Source organism: Plectropomus leopardus, chromosome 7, assembly GCF_026936395.1.
Source record: "Plectropomus leopardus strain MGB_pleo_1.0 chromosome 7, ASM2693639v1, whole genome shotgun sequence".
Lineage (NCBI taxonomy): Eukaryota > Metazoa > Chordata > Actinopteri > Perciformes > Serranidae > Plectropomus > Plectropomus leopardus.
In genome coordinates, this window is record NC_142182.1 from 4,271,081 (window position 1) to 4,294,564 (window position 23,484).

A 23,484-nucleotide genomic window follows, 5' to 3' on the forward strand; every position below is an offset into this window, starting at 1 on the left:
GAATGGATCGAACAAATCTCGGACTTTCATGCAGGAGTCTGGTCTGCATCGTGTGAATGTGTTGTTTTTTTCTACACCTTACCATGTGCCTCTTTTGCCTAAACCTAACCATCCGTGCCTGCTTGTGCTTTTGTTGCCTAAACATAACGACGTGCAGCTTAATCTCACCATGTGCTTTTAGTGACATCATAGTAGCGGCATCCTGAAATGTCAAAAGATGACGCAGAAGGATACCAAGAGCGTAATAAGTAGTCCACTGCAAAGTGACGATATGTGATGACTTGGGATGAGAACGTGTTGAACACACACACACACACACACACACACACACACACACACACACACACACACACACACACACACACACACACACACACACACACAGAGTTTGTGCATATTGCGTTCCCGGCCAGCTACAGCTCACATCGGTACAGATGGTACATCAGCTGTTTGTGAATAATAAACTGAGTGTTTTTGCAGTTTTATTCAGAAAATTAATTTGGAAATTGGTTTGTGTTCTGTCTCAACACGCCATATAACATAAATTAGGATTTCTACAAATTATTTCAATACAATATTAAAATACCATATGTACTTTTAAGAGCTTGCTGTAATCATTCCTCGCCATGCTGGCCATGAAGTGATATCTTTTAAAAGATTTATCTTTTTTAAATCTTATACTCAGCAGCAAAGTAATACGTTACATTAGTTGTTATGTTATTCAGCCCAGCACTAAATCCTTTACACCCATACTTTGGATCTTACTGTATGTCCGTGATACTCAATTCATGACAAAACTGGTCTCCAACAGGGTGCCAGGTGGCCCCCCAACCATCATCTTATTCCCGATAGAAATAACTTGATTCACACTGGGAATTGTATTTGTACTTAAATACAGATAAGGTGCTAGAGTGCAAAAAAACTGCATCAAAATAAAGCTTGTTTATCAAACCAAGTGCCGGTGAAGGATCCCCAGCCCCCTATGACAGAGGTCCTAGCTAAGCATCTCAAGTCTTAAAATCCTGGAAATATCCTAAAAGCAGAGAAATGTTGTAAAAGCCAAGAAACATCCTAAAATCTGGAAAATGTTCTAAAATCTGAAAAATGTCCAAAAAATCTGAAAAATGTTCTAAAATCCTAGAAACATCCCAAAAAGCAAGACACGTCCTAAAATCCCAGAAATGTCCCAAAATTCTACCAGCAACATTTTAAAACCCTTAAAACGTCCTAAATCCCCAGGAATGTCCTAAAATCCTTGAAACATCCTGAAATTCTAGAAATATCCTACGATCCAAGAAATGCCCTAAAATCATAAAAAATGTCCTAAAATCCTGGAATCCTCTTAAAATCGTAGAAATATCCTAAAATCAGAGAAACATCCTAAAATCCTAAAAATGTCCTAAAGTCCAAGAAACATCCTGAAATCCTAGAAATGTCCTGAAATCCTCGAAACATATGGGGCTGCTGCGACTGGCCTCTTGTCATTCTGCAAAAGTGTCCCCCAAACAAAGCCGGTTGAGTACCCCTGATGCTTTTGGAGACACGTAATCCCTGATTCCTCACAGTTTAACACATTAAGGTATTACTGCACAGCCGGTGTGGACAGGAGGAATGATCCGGTTATCTAAAGCTCTTTGAACATGCATATGAGTGATGCAGTGTTTGCAGTCAGATCGAATGTTGTGGACGTCTTCAGAGACAGTTTGTGTGTTAATCGCTCAGCTCTGAGACCAGCCGTCATGTCCTCTCATCAGCCATGAACAGCACAATCATCAGCTGCTGCTGTGTTTGGTGGAGCAGCTACGTTTTACCACAACAGACAATCTAAAGTTTCTGAACATGTGACATGCAGTTTCTGTCTTTTTTTAAATTTCTTTTGGTGTTTGCTGTTTTGGTGCAAAGTTAAATAAGTAACTTATTACTGAACATTGTGGTCCAACTCTCAGTTTACAGTCACCGGTGGGTCGTAGTTTCATTCAGAGATTTTTTTATACGTTGTAAAGGCGTCAAACTGTGTAACAGTTAAGTTTTACTACAGGACATTATTCTCTTACCTTTGGACATGTGTGTCCTTTTACACTAGATGTAGACTGTTTATTCGTTCCATCAACAGCGTAAAGACTGAAGACCAAAGAGATTTCCTCTGAAGTTTTTTTCTTCGAATCAAATTTCGGATCAGACAGAATGTTTCCGAAACACATCGAGTCCATTTGTCAAGTGTGAGTACCGTCAGCGAATCTGTTCCTACACCGACAGATGTCTCTTTTGTCTTCCAGAAGTGGACGTTTTCCTCTTCGTGCCATTTAAGTTATGTTCATGTTTTATTTTGGCGGGCTGTATAAGTTTAAACTTGAAAGTTCAAATAAGGACAAATACATTAAAAATAAATTGTGTTTATAAATGTGCTTTTGCCTTTGTGACGGTTTTAACCGGCGCTGCAAGAGGTCTTATTTGTGGTCATCACAAAATGCTGGAATTTTCCTAAGTCATTAAAAATGCTTCCTGTTTTGGACACAATCCTCCCATTTATACCAAATAGAGAGAATGTCTTCATGATTTAAATGAATGACATTTTCCCTCGCGCTATTTTGTTCACCGGATTGTACGTTCACTTAAAAAAGGAAAAAGGAAAAAAAAAAATCCTGAATTAATCGGAAGAACGTCCGTGTTTTAACAGTAACGGTCAGTTCTCTGCACAAAAAACGGTTTGTGTCAGCGGAAGTAAACAGGTGATTAGGATGCAGCAGTTATTGATCAAATTTGATCGTTTGCTGAAGACTTGGTTCATACATATTTTTACCAATAAATTTCCATGACTTTGAGGCCAATTTAAAGACATCACATTCTCCAAAACAACCGTTAATACTCCTTATTAGTTCTTTTTCAGCACTACATGTCAGCTTTTTAAATTATTTAAAAAATAATGAATTCAGACCAGAATTAGAACTGAATATTTACATATAACTTGGGGATTGTTTGTTATTAATGAAGGCATGCTAAATCATTTTGTAACCGGGGACGGCTTTATGTGTTGATTTTGTCTTTACAGGAGGAACGTACAACTTTATATGGCTGTATTTTGTAATTATTTCTGACTGCTGATTTTTGAAGAAAACACGCCTTCCAAACGTGCGGGCTTTTGGGTTTAGACGCCATGTTTTCTTTTTTTTTTTTAATGGAAATTTTCTTTTGTCTTTAAAAATGTTTGGTGATTTTTGGCAATTTTTTGAATTTATTTATTTATGCTTGTACAAGGTGTGTGAACACGGCACAAGAAAAAAAATGACGATCCAAGTTTCAAAGGGTCATTTTTGTATTGATGTTGCTGCTGTGATCTGTCAGGTGTCTCTCTCCTCCCCTCACTGTGTGTGTGTGTGTGTGTGTGTGTGTGTGTGTGTGTGTGTGTGTGTGTGTGTGTGTGTGTGTGTGTGTGTGTTGTCAGGCAGGTGGTGGCTGCTGATTGGCTCCTTGGATAGGATCGCTCTCAGCTGATTGGTCTCTCCCTTCACCTCTGCTGCGACGAACAAAAGCCGGCCTCTATTTTGTGTTTAAATTAATCTGCATGAGTGACACAGCGAGCAGTTTTTGAGTTAGTGTATTTGTGTGTTTTAGTTATTAACTTTGTGACTTTGGAAGCCATTTTTGAGGTTTGTTTTGCAGTGTTTTGGTGGTTTGGTTGGTGAATATTCTCCACAGAGCACTAAAGCAGTTAGGAAGGAGTGAGAAGCTCTTTTTGTTTATTTGAATTTCGGGAGTTTAGATCAGAGAAGGGACGCTCAACTCGCTTTGTTTGGGGGCCATTTTGCAAAATGACAGCAGGCCAGGGGCCAGTCGCAGCCCCATACATGTTTCTAGGATTTTAGGACATTTCTAAGATTTTAGGACGTTTCTATGATTTTGAGACATTTTCAGGATTCTGGAGCATTTCTTAGATTTAAGGACATTTCAAGGATTTTGGGTATTTTTAGCATTTTAGGACATCAAAGGCAAACAATAAACAAGCTCTATTCTGATGCTGTTTTATGCGCTCTGGCACATTATGTAAACTGAAAGTACAACAATAATCCCCCATCTTAACCAATATTTTTACTGTGAATTAGAAAATGGTTGGGGGGCACAGGGTCACAGTATCACAGGGTTAGAAGCTTGTCTTTTGTTTAACCCCATTATTAGTTTGTTAAGTTTAGGGTTAATAATTGTACTTTTTTGTGGTTTTTGGCATCTCTGCTGCCTTTGTTTCTGATAAAACTGTGCAGCTGAGCTTTGGGCGCGGGGAGTCACACGGCGTGTTGTGTCCAGGTTTCCTCTAAACCGAGGACATGGACTGAAGCGGAGGCTCGGCTGTTCCTTCTTTTGTCTGCTGTCATTTTATGGTAAGTTTGATGTGTTTTTTTCTTCTTGACATCTGCATTTTTCTGTGGCGGCTTTTTCTTTTGTGGTGGCAAAACTTTGACTGACATCACTTTTGTTGTGCTGCGTTCAGGTGCTTTTCACAAACAAGTGTATGGAGTCTGAGTAAACTGTTTCATTTATTTATTTTGCAATGAGCAACTTTGGATGAAATGTTTGTGACATAAATGTAGGCTATTTAAAAAAAATAAATAAAAAAAGGTGACAAAAAAATCAATGAAAATTAGTTATGGGGAGACTGTTTGATATTATCCAGAAAAAAGAAAAAAAAATTTAAAACTATGTTACAGAAGTTTTCTTTTTGCACTTTCTTTAGGCGATTTTATTGTCTCCAGTTGTTATTTACCTTTTTTTCTTTTTTCTTTTTTATTCTCAGGCAATTTTCTGGTAACCTTTTACTTATTCCTAACTTTTGGGCCATTTCTCGTTAAGTTGCTTATTGCCTTCTTGTGTTTGTTGAAGAAATCAAGCCATTTTTTAGGTTTTAAAGGACTAAATTAAAGGATTTTAACTGCAGACAAACTAGATAGATGTGAGTAATGTGTCGGTCCCTCATTAAAATGACCGAGCTATGGCTTTAAAAACGTGCTGCGGGAGTGTTTGGGAGTTGTCTGAACGCTGAGGGAAGGGGACAGATGTTTTCACAGCAGCTGAATGAATCGGTCCCTTCAGCCGCCACACACTAACAGGATGTAGTTTTAGCTCCGGGAGACACCGCAGCACGGGAGCCGCCTCCGTCAGACAAACACACACTTTCTTACACGCTGCAAATAACCTGGCAACATGTCAAAATGCTGCGCCGTAAAAGACTGAGTCAAATATTTTGAATATTTGTCATCAAACTGATCTCTCAGCTGTTCACGTGCTGTTTCTCATGATTTAACTCTTGAAGTACTGAATGTGTGCTCGAAGCCCTGCCTTACATTAATATTGTGATCATATGACCAGTTCTGCCTCCACATATTTTTTTAGACTTTTCTTAACTAAAAATGTATTTAACCAGAAAAAAAACACAACAAAAAAATCTCTTTTCCAAGAATATCCTGACCAAGACAGGCAGCAGCACATTTAACCCTTTTAGTCCTGAGTTTGATTTCTTTCAAAAACATGGGAAGGCAATGAGCAACTTCACAAGAAATGGCCCCAAAATTAGCAATAAATGAGTAAAAAGTTATATTTTTTATGTATATATGGATAAGGACTCGTATTTCTGCATTTGTTTACACCAACCCTGGCAGAGTGGATGATATGTTCTGTTATGAGCTTACGGTGAAATGTGTTTAGTTAACTCTGCTCCTGGATGCGTTTGTAAGTTTGGGTCTGTGTGTGAGTGAGTGAGACTTTAACTTGTGTCTGATTTATGCGGTTTATGTCCTCACAATTTGCCAATGACAATAATTTCTAAAAACAAAAATAGATAAAAAAAATACCAAAAAGTAAGCAAAAAAAGGTAACAAACAAAAGGAGACAAAAAATGACCTCAATAAAGTGCAAAAATAAAATATCTTATCATTAGATTTTTTTTGCAATTTTAAATATACAATTATAACAGTTGGATGTTCTAAAATCCTAGAAATACCCTAAAATCAGGAAAACATCCTAAAATCCAATAAATGGCTTAAAATCCTAGAAATGCATAAAAATCTCAGAAATGTCTTAAATCCTAAAACAGCCCTAAATCAGAGAGATGTCCTAAAATCTGAGAAAAATCCTAAAATCCTAGAAACGTGCTGAAATACTAGAAAAGTCTAAAATCCGAGAAAAGTATTAAGAGACCTGTGGGGCCTCTGCAGCTGACCCCTGACCTCCCGTCATTTTGGAAAAAGTGGCCCCTCAGGCAGAGCCGGTTGTGTGTCTCCGTCCACAGGATCTACGGAGTGAAGGCTTCATGCATTTTCTGCATTTATAAAACAACATCGATCGATCTCCAAAATTCTTTATTAATTTTTTTCATAAAATTTTCAGTTTTTCCTCCACAGTGAGATTCCTGTCTGTGCAAACGTCTCTGAAGCAGCACGAAGACCATCATGAAAAACACAAGACTCGGGAGGAGCCTCGCTGACGTCTCTCCTCAGCATCCGTCCAGGGGAAAGGTGTCTGCATTGATCAGTATGAGGTGCGGTATTGATCAGCTGCACAGTCCGGTCCGGGTCAGAGCGTGTGACCGTCACACACACCTGCGGCGCAGCGAGGACACACAGCTACACCTTCTTGGGCACGTTGGTGATGATGGGTTTGGGGCGCGTCTTAAAGATCAGCTTGCGTTTGATGAGGGCCGTCACGGAGTAAGAGGTGGAGGTGGGTCCTTGTTGGTTTGTTTCCATGGGAACCTGTGTGACGTCATCGCTGTTGTTGTCGTGGGTCTCCTGCAGACGGCCGGACTGCTTGGTGAGGACAGCGAAGGGTTTCTCCAGTTTGACCTGCTTCCCGTAGAGAATGTGGTGTCCCACAATGAGCACTGGCACCCCCTGGTGGAGCGGGACAGGAAGACAGGTGGGTAAAATGAGACAGAGGGAGGACATGAGGAAGGACCGGCTGAGACGTGAAGACATTCGGGACTTTTTTTCCACTTTAACAGCAAGATTTAAAAACACTAACTGAACTAACTGAGCAGCAGCTCGTTAAAGCTCTGCACATAAAGGTGTAAATTTTCCTGTTTCATCTGCAATCAACATAATTAACATGCACATTTTGTTTTTTTTGGCACTTTAAGACTTTTTAGGGTTGGAAATGACTGTGATCAGTCATTTATTCACATTTCAATATTTTAATTACCTTCTTTAAACTGTCGATCGAGCTTACTTCTTTTACTGACACTTTTAGGTGACTTTCATTGTTACTTTTACTTAAAGTTTTACTGCTGATCAAGATTACTTTCAGTCAAGTTTGGCTGTGTGCCGGTTTATTGTATTTTCAAACTGTTTCTGCCGCCAACTGCAGATCACATTTTTCTCCCTGAGGGACAATAAAAGCTCTGATCTGAACTCTTTTGTACCATGAGAAGGTAAAAACGGTTACTTATAGAGCCTTTACGACAAAAGTTGGCAATTAAAGGAAGACCAATACAAGTGCAGCTCCAGCTAAGGATTTTTTCATGATCTGTTATTTTCTTGATTAGTGAAATGTCAGAAAACAGTGAAGATTTTCCACAAAATATTCCAGAGCTGGATGTGATGTTTCAAACTGCTTGTTTGTCAGGAGTGGGGCGGGGAAATGATATTGCATAGTATCGCAATTACTTTCATGGGAATATCATATTGATACACCTTCTCCAGGGATTTATGTTTTTAGTCTATAAATTATTAATATTGCAAATACAAATGTAACTTTTGGCAGCCGGTGAGAATACTTGAATCAAAAGCTTTTTCAGCTCACAAAAAACATGTTTCTGCAATAAAAATGATTGATGTGACATGAAGTTGACAAAGTTTTCCTTTAGGGATATAACTTGTAGTTACAAAAATGCATAATCAGCATATAGAAGCAAAATGTTTAAAATTGCAATAATATTATATTGTGACCATAACATTGTGATAATATTGTATTGGGGTGCTCCTGGTGATTGACATCCCATTCGTTTGCCTGATTAATAATCCAAAACCTTAAGATATTCAGTTAACTATCACATAAGGAAGAAAAATGCAGCAAATCCTTAAAAACTGAAGCTGGAGCTCAGAGTGTTTCGTCATTTTGCATGAAAAATGGCAAATAATAAATTGACTAATCGTTACAGCTCCAGCAAACATAACTTTATCAAAAGTGAAGTGAAGTGCCATTTATACAGAAATGATAAAAACGCAGAGATCTTTCTGTCTGTGCATCACTACTCAGAGTAATAAGAGCAGCCACAGAAGAGCACAAAAAATACACTGCAAACCACAGCGTGAACAGCACCAGCGTGCTCTCCGGTCTCGGTTTACCTCTTTGGTGTAGAGCAGGTCTCCCATCACGTTTCCGGCCAGACCGGAGTTGTGTCTGGAAACCATCTCCCCCTGCAGCTCCACCAGCAGCCACTCAGGAGGACTGCAGCCGTCCACGCTGCCTCTGCAGAGAAACACCAAAACATTATTTTACAGACGGAGGAAAGACTGCGAGACAGTCAAGTTTTTCTCCACTGACACAGTGAGACATCTGCACTGTCCGTGCAACTTCAGGTGCTGTTTGTAAACTGCATAGTGTGTGTTTGTGTGTGTTAAAGTGCATGCACACATGTCTGAATGTATAATATGTTTGCATATGGGTGTATGTGTGTAAATGCATAGGGATGTATACAGTTACTTTTGAAATATAACAGTTTACAGATTACCAGTTACCCTGTTAAAATGTAATTAGTTTAGTAACTACTTGATTTCTTCATTAAAGTAATGTTACTTAGTACATTTGATTACTTTTATAACAAATGTTTTCAATAGGGCCATGAAGCAGAAAAAAACTAAAAGCATAAATGACGCTCTCTGATTTGTCTCAACGCCTTTTTTGCAGACCCACTTTGTCCAAAAAATCTGCCAAAAAAAGGCATCGCTGCACCACAAATGATGCAAAATAACACAATGTATATACATATATATATACATATTTATTGAACATAAAAACTTTCTACTTAAAACATTTTTTCATATGTAACCCCACCAACATTTCGATTAGTAACTGTAATTTAATTTATGATATAAAATAAAATTATTATAACACACACACACAAACATACATGTATGTGTGTGTGTGTGTGTGTGTACTATATATATGTATATGTATATTAGAGATGAAGATTAATTAATGAATAGCAAAGAAGGGGTAGAAAAAAAGTAAGTTTATACTTCATCCTGTTCATTTTTTTGTTTGTTTTACATGTCTGAAATAAATATCTATCAAACCAAATTTTCACTCACTTCATTTTCGTTATTTTTCTCCTCCGTCAAAACAGCGATTTTGGTGGTTTTGAGTTCTCAGTTTCTTATTCATTGCACTGTTCTCACAGACATTAATAATACTTTAATAATACAGTACTCTAAACTTCACTAACAACACTAACAAGTCCTCCAAACATAATATACGTGAAGCAGCCTGCTTATAAACAGCAAAAAACACACAAAAATACAAATAAACGCTTTTACCTTATGACTATTTGAACCATAGTCTCGTCAGATAGCGGAGATCTTCCTATAACCCCGACAAAATCAAAAAATCACCGGTAAACGGTGATCGCGCTGACATTAAACCCTTCAGTCTGTGTTGTTACTCCGGTGCTATTTCCCGCCAGCTGCGCGTGCTGCTGTCACTATGATGACGTGTTTCCGTTGTTTGGGTCATTCACTGCCGGTTCAAAGGTTTCCAACGTGGCTGCTGATGTTTTCCAGCGTGTGGAGTTAACGGGGAAGAAACTTATCGACTGTGACACAAAACAGCAGGTAAACAGCGCTGTGTATTGATTTTAAATACCGCTAAATCGATTGTTATTTCTCATTTGGCGCGTGTAAGCCGGGAGGTTTGGGTTTAGCTCGCGGACAGCAGCTTCGGAGCTTGTGTTTTGCCGTCGCGTGCCCAGCTTTGATAACTCACCTGTGTTTCACTTCACAGTGAAAATGGGCGAGTTTAAGGTGCACCGCGTCCGGTTCTTCGACTACATGCCCGCTGCTATCCGAGCCATGGCGTTCAACGGCCGGACCGAGCGGCTGGCTGTGGCCCGGGCCGACGGAGCTCTGGAGGTCTTCAACTTCACTGACAACTACTTCCAGGAAAAGGTGATTAAACATCGTTACTGTGGTGTGGACATGTATGCCGTATTAAAGAGTGTCGCTTAGTGTCAGCATTTCATATGACATTCTCCTCCCCGTGTATTTGTTTTAAAAGTAGACGACAAAGAAACACTAAAATGCTCAATTTGTCAATGGAGTTTTGCAGAAAACTGTCCTCTTCCTATAAGAGCTGCATATGGGGCCACACCAGTGATACTTAACTTGTGGCACTTGGACATAATCTGGCCCCTAATAGGGTACCAGGTAGCCCCCAAAAATGTTCTGATTCATAACAAAAACAAAGCGATTCACGCTGGGAATTATTTTTGTATTAAGGTGACAGAGTGCATAAAATATTATATTAATTATATTGTATACTATTATATAATATTCTAAAATCCTAAAAACGTACTAAAATTCTAGTAATATCCTACAATCCCAGAAATGTCCTTAAATTCTGGGAATATCCTAAAATGTTAGTAATATCCCGCACTCCTAGAAATATGTTAAAATCATGTAAATATCCTTGAATCCTAGCAGTGTTCCTAAAAAATCCTATAAACATGCTAAGATCCTAAAAAAGTCCTGAAATTTGTAAAAATGTGCTAAAATTGTAGAAATCTTGTAAAACCCGGGAAACATCCTGAAGTCTTAGAAATTTCCTGAAAGCATCTAAAGATACCATAAAAGCCTAGAAATATCCTAGAATCCCAGAAATGTCCTAAAATACTAGAAATATGCTGAAGTCCTAGAAACATGCCAAAATCATACAAATATCATGAAATACTAGAAAATCCTAAAAATGTGCTAAATTCTACAAACCTCGTAAAATCCTGGAAACGTCCTAAAATCCTAAAAAACGTCATAAATCATAGAAATGTGTGAGGGGCTGCTGCGACTGGCCCCTGGCCCCCCGTCAAACAAAGCCAGTGAAGTGTCTCTGGTCTGGAGGTCAGACTCGTTGAACTGCAGGTGAGATGTGTTGAAATAACTTGTCTGGATTTCGATGTCCAGGTGATCCCGGGACGGGACGGCAGGGCGGCGGAGGCTCTGTGTTGGGTTGGTCAGCGTCTGTTCAGCGCTGGTTTGAACGGAGAGATCACAGAGTACGACCTGGAGAACCTGAGACCCAAATACACCGTGGAGGCCTACGGAGGACCAATCTGGACCATCAGCAGCAACAACCAGGGAACACTGCTAGCGGTCAGTCAAGACCTTGTGGATATTTTATTTAACTGTTTTAAATCTGATCAAATTGGCTTGATTTCTTTCTAAAACATGGGAAGAACGCAATAAGTAACTTAAGAAAAATATTCCCCAAATTACTTTTAAAACTTGAAGAATAACAACGAAATTGCCCATAAATCAGCAAAAACACCCCCCAAAAAAACCTAAAAAAACAAAGAAAAAAGGCAACAAAAAACCCAAATAAAATAAATTAAAATAGAAGGTAATTACCTGAAAAAAGCACTTAAAAAATAATAACTTTTAAATTTTAAATATATGTAGAATTTTGATAATTTTTATATTTTTTGGATATTTGGATATTTTTTCTCGTTTTTAAAAGATAACTCTCAACATTTGCTTATTTTTGCACAGTTTTACGAACATTTCTTGCCAAGTTGCTCATTGCCTTTTCCTCATGTTTTCAAAAGAAGTCGAACCAATCTGCTCAAAGATTTAAGGTTTGAATATGTGAAGGTTTCTGAATGAAGCACAAGAAAAGTGATGCTGATCCAGGTTTCGGTGGGTTAATCGACACCTGACGCTTCAGTTCTTCCACTCAGACTAATGTTTCCTAGTTTGAAGCCGTGATCCTGATTTGGCCTCCAGCTTCGATTATTGATTGACTGGGTGTTTTGCTTGTCAGGTGGGTTGTGAGGACGGGACCATAAAGGTGTTTGAAATCCTGGAGGAGAGGATTCAGTTTCAGAGAAACTTCGACAGGCAGAAAGGTAAGAAAACAAGCTGATGCAAAGGTGTTTTTGCTTTTCTGCAGGCAGTTATAATTCTCAGTGCATAGCTGTGCTTACATAATAAATACATGCACGTGCTCAGATGATTACAATCAATCAATTAATATAGATATTTTCAATTATTCTGTCATGCACACAGTAATGCCCAGGCCGCATGCTCTTTCAAGACACTATAAAATCAAAACAAGCCAGGACCAGAGTCCAGTGCACATATTTTCAGACAGCATTAAAAGGAAAGAAAATTGAGCAAAGCAACAGAAATATTGTACAAAATCAAATCAGCACTGAGTCAGACCGAGTTCAGGGACACTGACTCTGAAGCTGTGAAAGAAAAGTCAGAAGAATTACAAATGAAACAAACTTTATTGCATTCTCTCCCAGGTTTTTGCAACAAAATTGCCAAACTTAAACACCCATTTGACTGTTGGTCATAAAAGTGCCAGAAAACAGAATTTAGTCGAGCCACCTGATGGAGTAATGACTCTCTTAAGTCATCATAGTTTGTGCAGTTAAAAAAAAACATGCAACTCACACATAAGGTTTATGTTTTAATCTCATTGAGTGTTCAAAATGTAACTTTACGATCACAAATGAGTAAAAATAAAGATTCTAAGAACATTTTTGATCTAGAAAATAGATCAAAATGATCAAAAGATAAATATATTATATAGATATATAGATTAAAAAAATAAATATATTGTGTAAAGTGTAAAGTGAGCAGTGGTTTGAACTTTGTGCAATGCTAATTATTCATTTATTTTTTCTTTCAAGATCACATTTGAGCAGTATTTTGTTGTGCTTGTGTAATTTTGGACCCTGCGTGTGACAGTCAGTGTTTGATTTTGTGTTGTGTGATCGTTTAGGTCGTATTTTATCTCTGTCCTGGCATCCCTCTGGTACGCTGATAGCTGCAGGCACGATGAACATGATCAGAATCTTTGATGCTGCGTCAGGTGAGCAGACACACCCTCATCCTGAAGTAACGAGCATGGAGCCTGCGCTCAGATAAAATAATAAAATGCAACATTAGAAGAGTTTTGTGCATGTCAAAGGGTAGCTTTGATTATATTTTCCCACGATTTTGTGCTTTATTGCTAATAGAAACGATCATTTTTGACATTGTTCCGGAGTGAGAACAGCCAACAACGGCTAAACAGGCTGCAGTGTAATCCCTGCAGGCAGTTTCATTTTATGTCCACTAAAAGTGTTTTTTTTTTGCCACTGACAGTTTCAGATTGTTATTATAAGAGTCTGATAACATTTTAGAAATTATCCGCACAGAGATAGACCATTTGTTAGAGCAAGATCCTTTTTGTTTTACTCGAAATAGCCCAGAAATCACCTTTTCCAAACCCACTGGAATCCAGTTGCAGCGTATTTTGTCATGAAAAACTTGGAGAAATCATTGAATTTGCAAATAGCAATTTCCAGGCCAGAAAAAAAAACCTAAATAAACCCAGAAAATTTTGGAAAAGTCATGTCATTTTGTACCACAAACCTGTAGCATAACACATGACTCATTCAAGGACCATTGGAAATGTGAAAATCCAGCACTAAATTCTGTTTTTACAGTTTCTGGCTGTGAAAATTTGTGTAATTACTGGCGAAAACTCAATTTTTTTTTCTCTAGAAAAAGAAATCATGCCTTCCAAACCCACAGGAGGGCATCTTTTCTTTAAAATCCTAAGTAAAATAAATAAAAAATAAAGCAAATCAAAGTTGTACGGCCCTCCCGTTTAGCCAAAATAAACCATAAGTTCCTCCTCAGTGCTAGAAATATTTGGCATGCCTCCCCCATTTTGCACCCCCCCCCCATAAATAACAAACAGTCCCTTAGTTATATTTAAGTATTAAATTCTAATCCTGTTCTGAATTCATTAATGCTTAAAACATTATTTATTTAGAAAAGCTTTTATATAGTAAAGAAAAAGAACTGATGAAGAATATTGATGATTGTTTCAAACAATGTTTGGTCTTGAAAATTCGTCTCGGAAAACTCACGAAAATGAATCCACTAAAAACGTACATGAACCCTGTAAATATAAATATATATATAATGATACGATCGTAACCTTTCAGCTTCTGTTTGCTTTTCTGGACTTCAGGCCGCGCCACACACAGACTGCTGGTGGAGAGAGGCGTCGGAGCGTCAGCGAGCAAAGACGTGGTGGTTTGGAGCATCGTCTTCCTGTCCGACCACACCGTCGTTAGCGGCGACTCTGCAGGAAAGGTCCAGATGTGGGACGGATTCACAGGAACTCTGCTCAGAACTCACCTGATCACCAAGTGGGACGTTCTGGCTCTGTCTGTCTCTCAGGTAAGAGACTGAGGACACATCACACGACCGCTGAAGGCGGTTTTAGGTAAACACGCGAGCCGAATCTGTGACGTTTATCTTTTTAAATATTCAACAGGATGAGAGCAGTCTGCTGGCCGGGACGTCAGAGGGGACGGTCGTCCAGTTTCAGTTCCTCTCCTCGACTTTTGACCGGCACGATAAGGAATGGGTCCGAACGAGGACCTTTAAAAACCACTCGCATGACGTGAGGGCGCTCGCCCACACTGAAACCGCTGTGGTTTCTGGAGGTCAGTGTGAATCTGCTGTTGATGTTTAAAGTGTGAGGAGTGAACGCAGTAACCCAGTGAGAGAAAACCCTTTAATATTCCAGTAAACTAACATACAGTGGTAAACGGAGTGACTAAAATCAGAAAATACATAGTAATACGTTCATAATACATCAGAATATACTTGACCCCTTGATACCAGAGCTAATTGGCTTAAAATTTCTTTTAAAAACACGGGAAAGTGACGAGCAGCTTAACAAGAAACCGCCCAAAATTAGCAAGAAATTGGTCAAAAAATTTTAAAACAAAAAAAACAACACAAAACAAGAATTAACCTCAAGAAGGTTTTCTGAAACTATTTTAAATATATAATCAAGAGAATGATAATTATATACATTTTAGACATTTTCCTCGTTTTTTGATAATATCTAATAAACGGCTAATCTTCAGATCATTTTCTTGTCACCTTTTACAGATTTTATTTTTTTTTTGCACTTTGCAGGACATTTTATGTTGAGTTGCTCATTATGTTTTTCTCGTGCTTTTGAAAGAAATCAAACCAGTTTTGTCTGGTTTCAGAGGTTTTAATGCTCGGTGAATGCAGCCTAGGAAAACTGATTTTATTCCAGGTGTTAAAAAGTTAAAGTCCCAAAAGTAGAAATACTCATTATACAGAATGGCCCATTTCAGATTAATTATAACTGAGCATTAAAGTGGAGGCTAATGGAAACATTTACTGTGTAATGAAGTTATACAGTCTAAAACCTGTATATCGCCTTAAATATGAACTTGCCATATGATAAGAGGATGATGACGTTTTCGTGTTTGTAATCTGTCAGGTATGGACACTCAGCTGGTGGTGCGACCTCTGCTGGACAAAGTGGAGAAAAACACGCAGGAGTCCGCGCTGCGCAAAATAGCTTTCCCACATGTAAGTGCATATTTTTAATGTGAAAAATCTTTCACCACCTCACACAGATTTGAGAAACTGTGCAGTTTTTTATATGTTAGAGCAGAAATACTCGATTCGCTTTGCCAATGTGGGGCCACAGCAGCCCCAAATGTGTTTTTAGGATTCTAGGACATTTTAAAGGATTTATGGAGGTTTCTAGGACTTTAGGACATTTTTAAAGTTTTGGGGATTTTTTAAAAAATTTTAGTATGTTTGTTGTATTTTAGAACATTTCAAGGATGTTGAAGAGGTGCTCCTAGGATTTAAGGAAGTTTCTAGATTTTTTTGCACGTTTTAAGGATTTTAGGACTTTAGGGGCTTAGATAAGTTCTCCGTCCTCCACTGGCCCTTTTTTTAATAAACAAGCCCTTTTTTGATGTTGTTTTTTTGCACTCTGGCACCTTATGTTTATTTAAAGTACAAAAACTTTTCCCAGTGTGAATGACTTTACTTTAATTAGAAATTAGAAAATGGCTTTGGGGCAACCTGGACCCTAGTGGGTGGCAGATTTGGCCTGTGGGAAGTATGTTGAGTATCACAGTATTGGACAGTAAGCAAATACATACAACACTGATGTTGCTGACAGTTTGTACTGCCTGAGTATACTGCGTATTTAGACAGTACTCACACCCCTTCCCCTTTCCACATTTTGTTATGTTGCATTTTCTTGCAGATTTATTAAATAGAAAATAGTCCTGAAATATCACACTGACAGAAGTATTTAGACACTTCACTGCAACACTTGAAATTGAGCAGCGAGCAGAAATACCAAGTCATATACATTGTGAAGGTATGAAGTTGTAAAAAAATACATGCTGCACGAGATAACTCTGAGTGATTTATGCATAAGAGAGCACATTTACGGTCAGTGAAGATGACAACTGTTCATGTCTGTGTCCCGTGTAGAGGAGCCTGGTTTGTTGTGCAAAGAAAGCAGGACTGCTGCTCTTCCAGTTCCCCGATCATTTAGAGCTGTGGAGACTAGGGGAGAGCGACGGACATGGTGAGTAATGCATGCATGCATGCACGCACGCCTTGACGCCTTGCCTTGCGCCGCATACGCACGCATACGCACGCTTCCATAATAATGCAAGAAACAACTAAAGATGCTCTGAATAAACAGGACAACAAACAATAGTTGACATTATTCTCTCTTTAGTTTTACAGTTGTTCCAGTGTAATAACTGTCTGTACTGTGATGATAACAGGGAAGCCTGGGGACAGTCTGCCTGTGAAGAGGAAACCAGAGAAACTGATCCAGCTGAAGAGAAAGGTGTGTACGTACTGATGCAAGGTTCCCCACGCATTTGTGTCACATCTGCTTTCACATATTGAGTTTCTATTTTTGGAGCTGGATCCTATGGAGCACTTATATAATATATGAATAGAATATCATATATATATATATATATATATATATATATATATATATATGTGGAAAATATCCCCGAACCTCTCTCACTGTGTCACGCACGACCACAATTTAGAGCCACGACCAAAGATATCTCCACGTTTCTCTCACGAAGGTCATTTTTCATCTGAGGCAACCCGAAATCACACAGTGGATACAGGGCTTAATAAAGAAAACATGTATAACAGTATTACTTTACATTTTGTGGATTTTTATTGTGTATTTATGGGGCTGGTTGATATGAAAAAAATGTTTTATCATGATAATTTTTTTCATATCAGTCGATATCAATATATATCATGATATGCATCAAATCTTTATTTCTGTCAAGCTTAAAGGTTCCCTTCTACTCCTAAGTGAGATATGAAGATGTCATTAGGTTAACTTTGGTTTAAATGTTTAGTTTCTGTCAAACATTGAACGTGACAAATATACTGTAGCACAGGCATCACCAACTGATGGACCTATTCTACTAAAATTCACAGAGGTCCAGGTAATTTTAGTTCAAATTAATTTAATTAATTTTACATTTTATGTAAGTTATGATTAATGAACGATTATTTTGCTTTTTGCCTTTTTTTGTGGTTTGTTCGCTCACAGTTTCATTCATGGTGTGTTGGAGTGTTTTTTGATACTTCTCCTATAGCTGCCAACATTCCCAGTTAGAGAAAAGGGTGAAAATAAGTGCATTTGCTTGTGGCCCCGGGCCCCCAAAACATTACATCTGCCCCTGGCAATAATTATAAGAGCTCAGCGGCTGGATGAGACACGGAGCGATGCGTCCTTGTGTTTCTAAATAATTCATCCAAAGTCTGATTAAAGCTGAAACTAACACAAAGTAGTTTGTAGAAGTCTAAAGAAGTCACTTTCCACCTCTGCAAATGTGTCTGTTTCAGACACTTTGGTGCTTTCAGGAGAAGCTGCGCTCTGTTTGTCTGTCGAGTCAAAGTCGTTCACTGCATTTGGTTCGCCGCGGCGCTCTTCTTATTATCATTGGCTGTTTGTGTTATCTGTCAAAACATGGCTGGAATATGTTCTATCGCTATTTTAGCGGCCACGTCTCTCTTCAGTCGTGGAAGAATCGAAGTTATTTTGCAATTGATATCATTGTATCGCCCAGCCCGATCTATTTAGAAATCTAAATATCTGAAAGTAGCGCACAAGTCAGGTGAATGTTATTGCCGCACACTTATACTGTCATATACCGTATACCCCGAAATTTCAGAAATGTATGATGGGTTGCAATATTATATACCACGCAAGCCGAATCAGCTGTGATTGGCCTGATAGATCAATGATCCGCCTCATGACTCAAACTCCCCGAACTGCAGCGTGTTTTTCTACACTCGTTAAGAATATATTATTTGCAGACAGGTTCTCCAGGAATTCTGCATCATCTGTGCCTGTATGTTTTGACATATTTTTGAGTTTAGAGGACATTGGATCCAAAAGCTGACTGTGTGCTGATGTTTGCAGGGAGAGGATCACATCTGCTGCAGTGCTCTGTCTCCATGTGGAGGCTGGCTGGCGTACTCTACCGTCACCAGCTTCCGTCTTTACAGGTTACAGAACGACACCGTCAGCGTCACCAAGGTGAGCTCACCGACTCTGATACAGACGCTCCCACTTTTGTTCTCCTGTCACAAACATCAGCGTAGAAATACGAGATCTCAAACTTTAATAAACTGCCTGGAGCTGTTTGTTCTTCATAGAAAGATCATCAAACCATCTGTTTTCAGCATCTGCTAAATGTTAAACCGAGTGTAAGCATTCGATGTGTTTGACGATTTGTTGGTGTATAATGGAGCTCAACCTTCTCTGTCTCCGTCCTCGTCCTCCCTCCAGGTGTCCAAATTACCGAAGGAGCTTCGCTCGGCCCACCAGCTGTGCTTCTCCTCCGACTCCTCCAAACTCTTCGCTTCCTCTAGCCAGTCTTCAGTCATTGTTGTCGCCCTCAATCAGTCAGAGTGCAAATACCTTCACACCCTCAAACCCAAGTCATGTGAGTCTGAGTCCAGTCTGGTGTGATGTAGAACTGTCAGGAGCTCATTTCACAGAGTCAGAGTCAAAATATTTGATCACTTTTGTGGTAATCTGAGTCACTTTACAGTAATATTCCAGAATGTAAATTATTTTACAAAGTCATGGCATTATATGCTACTTAAAAAAAGAATATTGCAGTGTTTATCTCCATAGAAGTACATTAAATTCATGTTTTTTAATAAATAATATGTGTAAGCACTTTATTATGCTCTCAGCTGATCCTGGTCCCTGTGTGTTCACTGCAGCTCTAATTATTTGCCCTTTTTAGTGGTGTTTGAGGTCATGGCCCAAAAGGGACAATAAAATGTTGTGAATCGGTGAAGGGGTAGGCTTGCACAATAATTCCGTCATAACAAACATGTTTTATAACTTAGTTTAAGTGTAAGCAGCACTTTATCATGTTTGTATGGTCTGTAGACTGTTGAAACCGATTTGCCATTTACGACAAATAACGTTTTTTATTGAATTGAATTAGAGATTAACTACTAAGGAAAAAAACATAGTGCTAAGCTGATATACTGGGACAAGGACAGTAGTCCGCTTAAATGGCCTAATTGAGCTTTAGCTTTAACTCCATGTAATTGTGCACGTTAAAGGTGCTGATTGTGTTTTTTTTACACTGATATCCAAGAAAAGTGGTTGAAGACAGCGAAAAAAACTCTGAGAAAACTTATTAATTCAGACTACTTGTGTGAATCTGACAAAAATGGCAGTGACGTTTGTTGACTTTAAGTTTTAAAATACACACACACACACACACACACTCACACACTCACACTCACACACACTCACACACACACATCCTGCAGCTTGTATTTGTCTAACCAGTGTTTGTGTGTGACGTTCAGGCTCCAGACAGCCGGTCCACCTGCTGTTTGCCAGCGAGGATGGCAAATGGCTCGCCACAGCGAACACGGACTGTGAGATCCACGTCTACAACCTTCACAAGCTAAAGGTGAGTTTGAGCTCCATCCATGTTATTTCTTGACAGATAAAAATTTGATTTGTAGCCGAAGCAACAAAAGTCTGCTCCGAATGTCTCTGTGTGTTTGCAGCTTCATTGTACAGTCCCAGTGTACAGCTCCTGTCCCACCGCCATGGCCATCCACCCAACTACCAGCAACCTTGTTGTGGCGCACGCCGACCAACAGGTGAAAACTGCGTCAGATTCTGTCTGACTCCTTTATGTTGTAATAAATTACTGATCATCTGCTGTGCTCACTACAATACAAGACGAGAAAAACAAAGATGATGTTGAGATGCGTGTTGTCTCATTACAAATGGTATTTTTTGTCGTGTGTGTTGTGTTGCAGATCTTTGAGTTCTCTCTGGTGCAGAAGGAGTACACAGAGTGGAGTCGGAAGCTGCAGAAACAAGGACTGCACTACCTGTGGCTGACGAGGGACACACCCGTCACCCACGTCACCTTTAATCCAAAAAATCCTGCTCACATCATTCTGCACGATATGTTCATGTTCTGCATCATTGACCAGAGTCTGGTACGTAAACAGACGTTTTAACTGACACCTGTCTGCAATGTCGATGCAAAACTAGTGATGAGAACTGCTGTATAGCCGTATGTGTCCTTTTTATCCCGAATGATGGTGAAGGGGTTAAATAACACAGATGCTTTTATGTGTTTGTTTCCACGTGCAGCCGCTCCCTGAAGCAAAGACTCTGCTCTACAATCAGATGACTCTGAGGAGTCTTCCCGAACCAGAGAGGATCTCACACAGCCACGCCTTCAAGATATGCAAGAACTTCAAGGTACCATCATACTAAGCACAGCGAAGCGCTGCTTTAGCTGCTTTTAAGTGGGGACAGAAACAGCACAGGGGTCTGTGCTGGTAGGAGCATGTTTAAAGGGATACTTCGCCTTTAAAGTGACGACTTTTCTATCAGTTTCTGGCAGTGTTTTATCATGAATACTCTAAGAAAACCTTGTTATTCCCACATGACTTCATGGTGAACAGAGAATCCAAAAAGGTGATCATTGACGTGTATTGAAGTAAAGGGGGTCCGCGTTTAATAACAGCAAAAATATATCAAAACATCTGTTTACAAACTCTCCCAAAACCCGGGCGGTATAATCCAGTTCTCATTTATTCATCCAAACCTTGATTTAAGACGGGGAAATCAATAGAGGGGAGAACCTCATTTTCAGTGATGCTGACATTAAAAACAATCAACAAGCAAACAAACAACAGTTAAAATAGAAAAAAATCATACAAAACAACAAACAATGAAAGCAATGTAAATAGCTAAAAACAGAAATACAGGATAAAAAATATGGTGTAGAAGTTTAATTGAAAAACAATTAAATCAAAACACAACATTTCAGAAAAAAAAAAAAAACATTTCAGAAAACAAAACAAGGTTTTACAAAGAGTGAAAGTCAAGAGCTCTCACTCCGCAGCAAAATCTGGAGACCAAAACGTCCCCACAAGTGCACCGCACAGACTCGAAGCAGTCTCGGTCGACTGACGGTCTCCACCTGATGATTCCAACTTAAAAGGGGCACTCAAAAATCAACATTGTCCAAGACAAACGTTTGGTGAGACTCAAACTGCAAAAGGTATGTACTATTAGGCAATTCTTTTTTTTTTTGCTGAATGGATGCACTGTGTTTCGTGAAATGTATTGTTTTGGGAAATGTTGTAGTGTGTTTGGACTCTGGCTTTAGACTCCACAGACTTCGCTAAGGCACTAATCTCGCTTCGTAGTTCGCCCCCCCGAGGACACGATGAAGACAATCCACAAAGTCTCTGAGTCACACTTAAATGTGTTTAAAGGCTTATCACAGGAATAATTTCTTTGCTTTGGGGGGGGGGGACTTTTTTACGATTTGAGGATGTTTGTAGGATTTTGGTGCAATCTAAGATTTTAGGATGTTTGTAGGAAAGAGCTCTGTGAAGGGGTGCAGGGGATCCTCCGGCACTTTTTTTGATAAACAGGCTGTATTTTGATGCTGTTTCGTGCTCTCTGCCACCTTCTGCATACTAAAAGTACAAAACAGTTCCTAGTGTGAATCACTTTACTTTAAAAAATGTTTGGGGGCCTTTAGTTGAGTATCACTGCCTTATCAGATGTCAAATCACTCAATGCTCAAAAACCCCTTACACTACAGCGTAAACTACAGTGTACAGGGTTTTGACACTCTGGAAAGTCACCATCATTTCATCTTTCCTCACAGTAGTTACAAGGTAAACAATACAAATGCGTCACTCATGTGATAAAGTAATTTACCAGGAATGTGCACAAGCATGTGTTTGATTGGCCAAAGCAGCGCCGTGTTGAATGATGTGGCGTGTTAATGCAAGTTTAAAGTTTTTTTTTGTTTGGTGACTGCGTTGTTTTTTTTGGCTCCCTTCGTTGGCACCACGCTGTGTAATCGAACTGGCTTCATTCACATGAATTAGGGATAAGATAAACTTAAAGTATACAAACTATTCAGGTCAGATCAGGCTGAGGAAGTGCTTTCCATTTAATTCCCACTTTAAAGTCGGTAGAGTTAACCACACTTTTATAAATATGTACTTTTACAAACAAACTTTTTGTTTAACTTTCTCGTTAATCTTTCTAATGTTTTTTGTTCTTCTGATATTTGGTCCCGCAGCACCTCATGTGTGTGAGTTTATTGGAGGACCATTCCCTGGTCGTAGTGGAGCGCCCCCTGCTGGACATCATGTCTCAGCTGCCTGCACCTGTCCGACAGAAGAAGTTTGCCACATAAACAAAGTGAAGTTGTCTCAGCTTGAAGCAAAGGATTGTTACGTCACTGTAACGCCCACATCTTAAACTATTGTCAACAAGTGTTCATGTGTTACCACTTTGTAAAAAAAACATTTGATAAAGTAATAAATAGAATAATTTACTAATATTGCTTGAATGTGTGAGTGTGTTGAATTTGTTGAATGTCATAATATTTGCTCTTATTAGCAAATTATAAAACAACTGAAGTTTTGAAACTAGAAACATGGTTGAGCACAATGTAGAACAGAAACAGCACCAGCAAATAATAAGACATGAATTACAGTTAATCTCCTTAATCTCTTTCTCCAGTGCGCCACGAGGCTCGGGGTTTCAGCCGCTACTCATATTGCCTTAATTTCAACCCTGTCGCTCTTGACATTTACTAAATGTTTCTACAATCACGTCTGCAAGCTGTTCTCACAAATGTTTAATTAGACTGTCGGGTTGGCCATCCGTCAGTCTCATTCTCGTGGATACAATGTCTCAAAAACGCCTTGAGAGGGTTTCAGGGTGAGCTGATGAGGATTTGTTGGTCAAAGGTCACCTCACAAAACATAACTACATGTGCTGATTAGGACAGAATCGCACATAAATGTCTGAATAGGATGAAATGAAGAAGTGATGAAATTTTATATACAAAAG

The 23,484-nt window shown here is 39.0% G+C and overlaps 2 protein-coding genes and 1 long non-coding RNA gene across 3 annotated transcripts; 2 read left to right on the plus strand and 1 right to left on the minus strand.

Annotated features, from left to right (window-relative positions):
* Window positions 1–10: 10 nt before the first annotated feature.
* On the plus strand, window positions 11–6,514 carry LOC148189088 (uncharacterized). The gene is made up of 3 exons (XR_015776943.1): window positions 11–3,647; window positions 4,257–4,373; window positions 6,376–6,514. It is a non-coding gene; the product is annotated as an uncharacterized LOC148189088 (long non-coding RNA).
* chtf8 (CTF8, chromosome transmission fidelity factor 8 homolog (S. cerevisiae)) lies at window positions 6,330–9,681 on the minus strand. The gene is made up of 3 exons (XM_042496648.2): window positions 9,522–9,681; window positions 8,331–8,454; window positions 6,330–6,878 (listed from the first exon to the last, which is right to left on the minus strand). The coding sequence occupies exons 1-3, from the start codon at window positions 9,539–9,541 to the stop codon at window positions 6,612–6,614; spliced, it is 411 nt and encodes a 136-aa protein (XP_042352582.2). The 5' UTR covers window positions 9,542–9,681; the 3' UTR covers window positions 6,330–6,611.
* On the plus strand, window positions 9,676–22,967 carry utp4 (UTP4 small subunit processome component). Its single transcript, XM_088079700.1, has 17 exons — window positions 9,676–9,815; window positions 9,985–10,148; window positions 11,157–11,345; window positions 12,013–12,097; window positions 12,982–13,071; window positions 14,224–14,435; window positions 14,533–14,704; window positions 15,523–15,614; window positions 16,542–16,638; window positions 16,844–16,908; window positions 18,523–18,639; window positions 18,892–19,048; window positions 19,938–20,044; window positions 20,145–20,240; window positions 20,403–20,588; window positions 20,746–20,856; window positions 22,706–22,967. Exons 2-17 carry the CDS (start codon window positions 9,990–9,992, stop codon window positions 22,820–22,822), a joined length of 2,052 nt encoding a protein of 683 aa, XP_087935826.1. The 5' UTR covers window positions 9,676–9,815; window positions 9,985–9,989; the 3' UTR covers window positions 22,823–22,967.
* The last annotated feature ends 517 nt before the right edge of the window (window positions 22,968–23,484 follow it).

What these genes read in the sequence shown, in the direction of transcription:
- chtf8 (XM_042496648.2), bottom strand. Translation starts at nt 9,541, where the DNA reads ATGGTTCAAATAGTCATAAG. An exon ending in ATGGTTCAAATAGTCATAAG is followed by an intron (nt 8,455 to 9,521) that starts GTAAAAGCGTTT and finishes GTTTCTCTGCAG; the next exon opens with AGGCAGCGTGGACGGCTGCA. An exon ending in ACCTGCTCTACACCAAAGAG is followed by an intron (nt 6,879 to 8,330) that starts GTAAACCGAGAC and finishes CCGCTCCACCAG; the next exon opens with GGGGTGCCAGTGCTCATTGT.
- utp4 (XM_088079700.1), top strand. Translation starts at nt 9,990, where the DNA reads ATGGGCGAGTTTAAGGTGCACCGCGTCCGGTTCTTCGACTACATGCCC. An exon ending in ACAACTACTTCCAGGAAAAG is followed by an intron (nt 10,149 to 11,156) that starts GTGATTAAACAT and finishes TTCGATGTCCAG; the next exon opens with GTGATCCCGGGACGGGACGG. An exon ending in ACCAGGGAACACTGCTAGCG is followed by an intron (nt 11,346 to 12,012) that starts GTCAGTCAAGAC and finishes TTTGCTTGTCAG; the next exon opens with GTGGGTTGTGAGGACGGGAC.